General features: G+C 45.8%; 1 protein-coding gene across 1 annotated transcript; it reads left to right on the forward strand.

The window, feature by feature from the left end:
• Positions 1–1,258: 1,258 nt before the first annotated feature.
• On the forward strand, positions 1,259–7,243 carry klf6a (Kruppel-like factor 6a). Its single transcript, XM_053860990.1, has 4 exons — positions 1,259–1,573; positions 2,574–3,150; positions 3,823–3,946; positions 4,798–7,243. The coding sequence occupies exons 1-4, from the start codon at positions 1,472–1,474 to the stop codon at positions 4,847–4,849; spliced, it is 855 nt and encodes a 284-aa protein (XP_053716965.1). The 5' UTR covers positions 1,259–1,471; the 3' UTR covers positions 4,850–7,243.
• Positions 7,244–8,924: the final 1,681 nt, after the last annotated feature.

The following is an 8,924-nucleotide window of genomic DNA, read 5'->3' on the forward strand; positions in this document are numbered from 1 at the left end:
TAGAGGCCAGATTCAGAAAAGCAAAATGGTCATCGTTTTCGACATACCTGCTTCAAATTGGATAGAAGGCGATGAGAAACGATAAAAAATAAAAATGCAGTAAACCCAGATGCTGGTTTGACTTTCACGTCCTCAATGTTGTGTTGATTATCACTATTATTTTTTAAATATATAGCTGTTTTTAACTATTGTTGTCCATACATTGAACAGTAAATTGAGGTAAAATGACACAGAACAATGAACAGCAACTCAGGAGATGTTTGGATTTCTGCAGTTCAACAGTTGTACTCACCCAGATTGGACTTGCATGGCTTCAAACACAAGCCACAGGCAGCCAGGCTGCCCTCGCTTTATTTATTTTTTTAATCACAGCCCAGGCCAGGCCACGAGGTGCGTGGGCAAATGCAAACATCCTACAGCATCTCTCGTATCACTACTGAACCATTAGACTATTGAAAGAAAAAATATAAATCTTTGGAAAGTTTTGATCAAAACAATGTGTAAATACTAAATTTGAAATGGAAAACGTGTCGGAGTAGGAGTTAAGTTTGTTTTTTGAAATGAGCAGAAATATGTTGTAAAATGTTTAAAATGCAAATCTAAAAGTATAAATTAAAAAACAAAAGTGGATGTGAAACAGGAGAGTAATTGATAATGATAGTGAACATAATAATGTGTTCACTACCATGAACTACCATATATATATATATATATATATATATATATATATATATATATATATATATATATATATATATATATATATACACACGTTGAATATATATAAGTGCATATATAAGTTGAATAGCAGATTAAAATTGTCTCATAAACAAACAAAACTTTTGTGTTTCAATGGTGGACCTTCCACTTACAGCAGCCGTGGTGAGCTCATGCTATTATTACAGAGTACGTGCAGCTCGCGTCTGACAGAAACTCGAATGTTTTGGACACAGACGCTGTTTCGGCTCACATGCGCTGTGTGTGGCTGAACAGGGATCATACAGGCTACACTGCTCCAGCAGCCAGCGCAGCTCGCTTATATACGCACCTAAAAATAACTAGCCAATCCGCAGCGAGCCGTCAGGTGTCACGCTGACCAACGAGGACTGAGAACGACCCAAATGAAGTCAGAGGGTGGCTGCCATTGGTCGGTTGTGATATCATTTGCGGGCTCGGAGGCTGCTCCTCGCCGATTGGCCGGTCCTCCCCGAGCCGTGTCGAAGGAGGGGGGCGGGGCGTCGTGGTTTGAATAGGGAAGTTTGCAGAGCGCAGTTTGTTCCCCTTCCAGTCCGGAGCTGTGTTTGCAAATACCTCGAACACAAGCGAGAGAAAGGGGGCACTGACGGACTCTTGCTGCTGAGAACGAGCGCGGCGGCTTCGCTGACAGCAAGAGGGACACTTTTGCTTTTTTCTTACGGAAGAAAAATCCATCCAAGTGCAGCTACACCTTTTCTAAGAGCTCGGGAAAACCATGGATGTTCTACCTATGTGCAGCATATTTCAAGAACTTCAGATAGTTCACGACACGGGCTATTTCTCCGCCTTACCGTCACTGGAGGAGTACTGGCAGCAGGTGAATATTCGCGTGCTCGTTCGTGGCGAGGCGACGGGTAGTTTGCGCGGCGGTGAAGTTTTGGCAGCGTGAAGTGGATCAGTGTGTCAGTCTGACAGCTGGAGTCGGAGCTGATGAATGACGGCGGAGACACACGCGCGTGTTCGGGTTCACGTCCATTTGACTTGATTTCAAAGCGGAATGCAGAAATGCGATGACTGTTTCTTCACCAAAGCAGAATCACTACCATTTTGCATTTGTATTTTAGTTCCTCTTGTCACTTTTTTATGCGCTTGCTTCCAAAAAAAAAACCATCCCTTGCTGTTGTAGAAATGCATCGAACCTAACGGGAGACGAGTCCCCCTCACATGAGCGGACAGCCGCACAGCTGGGTCTTATATCGACAGAGTTTTTTTTTTTCGAGGGAGAGCGTGGAGCCTGGAGGAAATGTTTGGTCCACATGAGACTTGTCAGAGCGCAGCGCCTCTAATGAATGGCTGAGTAGTCGACGAGAGCTTGTGGGATTCGATCTGGGGGGAAGGATGTGAGCTCATGTCAGACGTGCTGCGAGAGGAGAGGAGAGGAGAGGAAAGGCAGCTGAATGGCTGGTGTTTAGAAGAGGAAGTTGAGTAGCTTCCTCTGAATTTGTTCAGTGAGTCACCATGGTGGTGAAATGACAATGCATGTGTGTGTGTGGCTGTGCTAAACAGCAGGAGAGATTGGATCTGCAAATAGAAATCACATGATAGTTCCATCACAAGACGTTTGTTTTGCACTCAGTCATGAAAAGCCTCCAGCGCTTGGTTTTAAAACCGTATAATTGGTGTGGATATATCCGAGCAGGTCATGTGCACCAGCCCTGCTGTTAGCATTCAACAAATATTACGCCACACAGTGAAGGGATGTGCATATGCATCGTTGGAAAGGATTTCCTGGTGTAAAGGGGGCTCTGCTCCGCAGGAGTCCTCCTCTAATTGATTAATTCTCACTGTAATCTCTCATCTCTTCTCATCCGCTCCAGACATGCTTGGAGCTGGAGCGCTACCTGCAGAGCGAGCCTTACGTCTCCACCACTGACCTCAAGTTTGACGGACAGGAGGACCTCTGGGGCAAGTTCATCCTGGCCTGCGGGGACAAGACCAAGGCGGAGAACGACCCAAAGATGGTGGTGGCCCACGAGGAGGACAATCAGGACAGCCAAATCTTGGACACCAACAGTGTGAATTCCGACGCCAGCAGCGAAGCTTCAGACAGTTCAGAGGAGCTCTCGCCCACACACAGCTTTACCTCCAACCCACTGGGCACTGTCTTGGTTGGCTCTGGACCTTTTAGCCCCTCCATCATTAGCACGCCGCCGTCCTCGCCGGAGGCCCACTCCGAGCCTGCGACCAGCGGCTGGGTCGGCGCACACGCCGAGTTTCACTTGCCTGTCAAAATCAGGAGCGGGGGAATGGCAAAGACTTCGGATAAGACGGGACTCATCTGCGATGACGCATCTCCTGAAGGCAGGAGAAGAGTACACAGGTGTCTCTTCAACGGGTGTCGCAAGGTTTACACAAAGAGCTCCCACCTGAAAGCACACCAGCGTACTCATACGGGTAAGTAAGTTTCACACGCACCCGACGCTTGAGTTTTAAATTCTGATTTCAAAAGGCTTATTGCAGACAGACGGGAAGTGGCGTCATATAGTCGTCCGCTTGTCATTGTCCGTCCGTTGTGTGATGTAATTAAAGGTCCACTTTGCCTGATGTCCTCAGCTGGAGCCGAAGTATTAGCTCTGCATGGCTGGATACCTAAACTGTGACCTAATCTATCTGGAATGTGGCTGACTGGGCCAACGAGGGAGGAGGGGGGAGGGGCCGCACATGGGAGATAAAAGGACTTCAAAACAGATTGAGTTTCATCATGGGAAAGGGTAAATGGGCGGGGATCCAGGGGGCACTCAGTCGGCCGCAGTGAATGCTCACTTGACCGTTCCTGATTTTCTATCAGAGGCGTGAAATTGTCTTTTTTCTCTTCTTTACTTTTTCTTTACGCCGCACATCTCCGGTTCCTGCGTCACTCGCTTTACATTCTTGGCATGTTTTGAAAAAACGCAGCCACCGATCCGACAGGTTCTGACGGAATGCGCGTCTCGAGTGACTTGTCAGCACACATGTCGACGACCCTGTCCCCCGAGGCTGACTTGAGTTCAACGGATTTAAACCACGACAGCGCCGGACGCAAGGCTTCTGACTGGGCTCTGCCTAACCTGCTTCTCATGTTTGCAGGTGAGAAGCCGTATAGGTGTTCGTGGGAGGGCTGCGAGTGGCGTTTTGCACGAAGCGACGAGTTGACCAGACACTTCAGGAAGCACACTGGGGCAAAGCCATTTAAATGCAGTCACTGTGACAGGTACGTTGGACATCTATGACGACCTCTGATGCATTACCATGTGACCCTCCTCTGTTAGTTGACAAGGCACCTAAAGGCTGCAACGTGTTTTCACACTCCCCCATCAAAGTGGGGTCTGCATCGTTTGAGATTTCTCTGTGGCTTTTAGTGTTTGTAAGAAGAAGCAAATCTGCTGAATCATCATTATTGTGAAGGCCAGGGTTGCCAGGTTCCTCAATAGAGAACAAGACCACATAAATGTTTACATACAAAGCATATGGATCCCAACTATGAGTCACACAAATACTTTGGTATTTCTAAATGAGCTTTCAGTGATGCTGTTAACCCATTAGCTGCTGTGCCACCATATAAGAGCCTTGTGTAGACACAGTGCTTGAAACAGGACAATTGAGAAACGATCAAAACTTGAGACGTTTGTTTGTTTTTGTGGATCGTTGCTGTCCCTCTCGGTGTGTCACTGTAACTAACTGGAGAATTGAATTTCCACTCATGCTTCCAGAGAAGACACACAACCATTTGTTATATTTAGCAGTCGTCGTCTGAAGTGCAACCTAATATCCACTGCAGTGTTATGAGCATTTATCAAGCGCTAATTAGACGTGATGTAACAAGGAAGCATCCGTCGCCACCATATTATTCAGCGACAGTGAACATCTGCAGGAGCGTTGGCGCAGCCCGCCTTCACATTTTTAAAGTGTAAATGATTAAAAGCACAGTAATGCATAGCTTCCCCGAACAATTGAATTTGCTCCTTTTGTTAGCGATTTTCTGCCCTGCTCTTATTGAATTTTCTCCCCCCCCCTCCCTTCCTCCGCCCCGCCCCCTTGTCCTCTCTCTTCCTCCGTCCACAGATGTTTCTCCAGGTCTGACCATCTGGCTCTTCACATGAAGAGACACATCTAAAGCAGGGTGAGCACCAACCAAGCAACACAGCGGAGGGTTTTAAAAGGAGGGAGCGAGAGTGAGAGAGGAAAAAAAAAACACAAATAGACAAACGCGTCTCCCGACGAGTCTCTTGGTTGAACTGTCCAGAGCAGAGCGGGTGGAGTGTGTTCCAGCCAAAGCATGCTGTTTTGCACCATACTGAATCCCTGTGCCTCCGGGACCTCTCTTTGGAGAAAGGCGCTCTGAAGGTTGTCTTTTGCAACACGAGGACAAAATCATGGATGAGAGACAGAGAAAGAGTTTTTTTTTAAATGAGAAGGATTAAAACATGAAATAAGGAGTGGGAAAAAAAAAAACATGGATGAATGATTTTGTGTGTATGGTGCATGATGTTTTTTGGAGGGGGGAGGAAATCTCCCGGACGGCAGATACACTGGTACTTTTGGAACTGTCTGAGGTGAGCATGTGTGCACTGTGAATGTCTGCGATTGGCTGGCCGGCCCCTACGGAGCGACAGAGGAGTGGATATAAGTGGACGAGAACGATGCGGAGTGGAGGAAGGTCAGGGGCTGGTGCCAATGTTGCTGTGGACTGAATGGGTTTCAGGGGAAACGCTCTACTTCCCCTCGTGGTTTGTGCGGCGGCGGAGCCGGGCTGCGGCCCCCCCGCTCCCCACCTCCCCGCACTTGGAGGATCTCTAAAGCAGAACCTCAATTTGACCAGACTTCCACCACCGTCTGGTCGGTGACCCAGGGTCCCAAACTGTCCCTGGTCACAGAATGACAGGATAATTTTTCTTTCTGGTGTTTTTTGGTGCAGCTACTAAATGTGCAATGTGTTATGTAGCCTGGTTTATTTTTGTTTCTTTTTTTTTTTGTTTTGTTTTTTGTTTTTTACATGCTACAAAGCTCATTTGTAGTCCAATTGTATAAGCTGTGTGCTTAGAGGTATACCACAACTTTACTATAACTTCAGTATCATAGACAGGTGTTGCATGGTTCTAGGGTTTCTTCATTTCATGTTTCCACTATTACCAGGACTGCAAGTAGTTTCCATAAAAGTGCAGCTAAAATGCGAACGGTTAGATGTTACAATATTGTACATAAAGCCTTGATGATTCCCTCTTTTATTTAACTCCATCCCTCATTCCTGTTTTCATCCGGTTGGAGAGTTCACCACTGCTTGCCGTTCCCTTCTCCTTCATCCTTAACCTTGGGGTTCCGATTTTTTTTTTTTTTTTTGTACTTGGTTTCTTATCCAATAATGCACTGTTGACCTTAATGGTGCCTTATGCAAGTGGCTGCGCCCCTGCGGTGGCCGGAGGCGCTCTCCTTCTCTCTCGGGAGGCAGTCACGTTTTGTGGTATGGGTGATTTGACAAGCTGGATCAAGGCTCAATTTGGACTTTTGCACCTCTGTCATTGTCTGATACTTAAAAGTACCTTAGTTTGTCTATCACCTTTTGTGTAATTCCGATTGTGTAAATACGACAAATGTTTAGAGCACTTAAATTCATGTTTTAAAAACTACTGTGTAGTATGTACGGCTGTCCATCACTCACAGATACAAGTGTCGCAGAAATGCGCAGCGTCGCTTTAGTCCCCGCCTTCTTGTCCCTGCGAGAAGAAAAGTCTAAAGATTTATTGTAATTAACGGTCTGCAGTTGGAGCGGCCTCTCCGTGTTCTGCCTCGCTGTAATGAATCGCTAAAGGCTTTGTTGGCATGGAATCTGTCACAGACTGCTGACGGTGTAGCTTGTGTATTGACCTGTCTAGGGAGCGTGGTCTTAGCCAACAGGAGAGGGTGAGGCCAACGGGGTCTCGAGGGAAGAGCCAAAATGTCAACCTTCGATTCCGCATTCTGGAAATGGAGCAGAATGGAAAAACTTGAAGGTTTTCATGGCTGAATCTGATTACCACAGTTCAGCGACCTTCCTTGTCGGAATCCAATGTTGCACCGCGGCTCGCGACGACGTATGGATTTCAGATCAGCCGGGGAAAGAGACAGGATGACTACAAACTTGAAACTGCTTGCTGCGATGGATTTGTTGATTGCTAGCGATGGCTTTTGTGCACAGAGGCTGGTAACATCTATTCTGAGCAAAACAGCCGCCAATAACTGTACCGAGGGGTAATTGAGCCTTGATTTAGCTCCGTGTTTGCTCGCATCTTCACACTCTTCATCATCTCTCTTCATCTCACCTCCTTGTCTGTCACACACACACCAACACACACACACACACAGCTTTGTTCTCAACTGAATCTTTGTATTAAAAGAAAAAAAAAACAACAACTTTTGTAAAATTGTTATGTTTATGCTTTATGAAATTTTTATTTGAAAATTGTTTTGCAAAATTGTTATATTTCTGTATGAATGTATTTTTTATTGGAATAATAAGAAATTCTTATCTGACTTTGGCTGGCTTCCTTTGTCTTATTTGGTTTGCTGTTATTTGAGGGACCGCAGGAGTTGGGATTTAATATCTTCTTGCATGGCAGCTGTTCTTCTAATATGTTTATAATTTGGGCTGTGTTGGTGAAACGGGAGAAAATTGCTTTATGTTTTGGCATCAAACGGCCTGACATTATTCCCGGTTTTGAACTGTAAGTTGAGCTTCTGAAAACTTCCAGATTCGTGGCTTCCCTCTTCTCCAATTTTATGAAAACATCATCTGCTAAAACGAAACCCATTGATTCTGAAAGGAGTTTAGTGGAGTTCAAGAGAAAATGTTTTTAGCTTGAGACTCATTCTGGAGGGAAGAAAGCCAATGATGTCATGACTTCCCACGCTAAGCCCTCTAACCTTTTAAACTGTTGACAGAAATGTTTGATCAGGGCTTTCAATTTCTCCCCAAAACAAACTAAAAGGTGTCGTAAAAGGCTTTTCTTTGGTGTTGACTGCATACAACACCGAAGCGCTCAAAGTAAACAAGCCTCTGTCGCATGTGATCGAGATATGTTGATTCAGACTGGAGGCTGCAGCAGCTTGTCGTGTCATAAAATGTGTTTTCAGATCCTGTGCTTTCCACCTGGACATTTGGTTCTACATAATAAGAACAAGTTCAAGCTGTATAGCCATAACATAGCACGGCTGATGTGGCTACGTTAGTTGAAGCCTCACTATTGTAGGAAATATATTGAAAATGATGGGAAGCTAGTCAGATATGGCTTTTATCTGCTTGAATCTTAACAGAAAACAAAAGCAAATAAAAGCTTTAAAACTGCTCTCTGGATGTTGCGAGTGGGATATTTGTCAGGACAGTTGGTCACAATGGTCCTCCACACTGGACAAAACTGCTCCAGTTCAAGTGGGATTTAAGCCGCTCCCTGCTTAAGTGTTTTACCTGCTGCTGTTGCTAAAAGCCCCAAATGGCCTCACCTCTTCCTGACTTGTAAATACCAGCATGGAAATAACCGGTTGCTAAACACGGAAACCCCAGGCACATCACTCCCAGCAGCGCTCGCCGTCCACCGAAAAGTTTCTCTCAGCTCCGCGTTCAACTGCCTTTGGAACCGGCTCCCTCTCATCAAAGCAGCATAAATAATTTATCTCCATCTCTCGCAGCCCATGGCATTTAATTAACTGAGGCGCTTTTTATACATTTGTTGGATAATTACATGACTTGACTCGGATAATGATAGGAAAACATCAGTAGATAAAACAAAAAGCTTGAGTTTAAGTTCAGACTAACAAGAAAACAAGATGAAACCATCCGTCTCCTCCGCGCCGCCGCGTGTGATGATGACCCAGAATGGGCAGGGAACTTATTAGCGCCTCTGATTTCCAGTTAAAGCCCTTTGGTTTGGAAATGAAGCTTCACCCGCGGTTGGTAATTACGCTCACTTTGGAGAACCTCCCAGCCTTGGAGTGGCGGAGAATGTTGTTTTTGCCTGAGATGCAGCAGCTCCTTGATCCCTTAAAACTGCTGCCGCACATGATTCCACAATGTTGGATCCAACCTTCGCGACCAAAGGAGTAGAAGAGGTAGGAGACAAAGTCATCCACAGCTGCAGCCCGGAGTCTTTTGATGAGATGGGCACCGAAAACCTGAACCACTCAGCTGGAGGCACACACGCTTAAGCATCCATTTGCAA

The sequence above is a fragment of the Synchiropus splendidus genome, chromosome 3 (genome assembly GCF_027744825.2).
Source record: "Synchiropus splendidus isolate RoL2022-P1 chromosome 3, RoL_Sspl_1.0, whole genome shotgun sequence".
In the NCBI taxonomy this organism is placed as follows: domain Eukaryota; kingdom Metazoa; phylum Chordata; class Actinopteri; order Syngnathiformes; family Callionymidae; genus Synchiropus; species Synchiropus splendidus.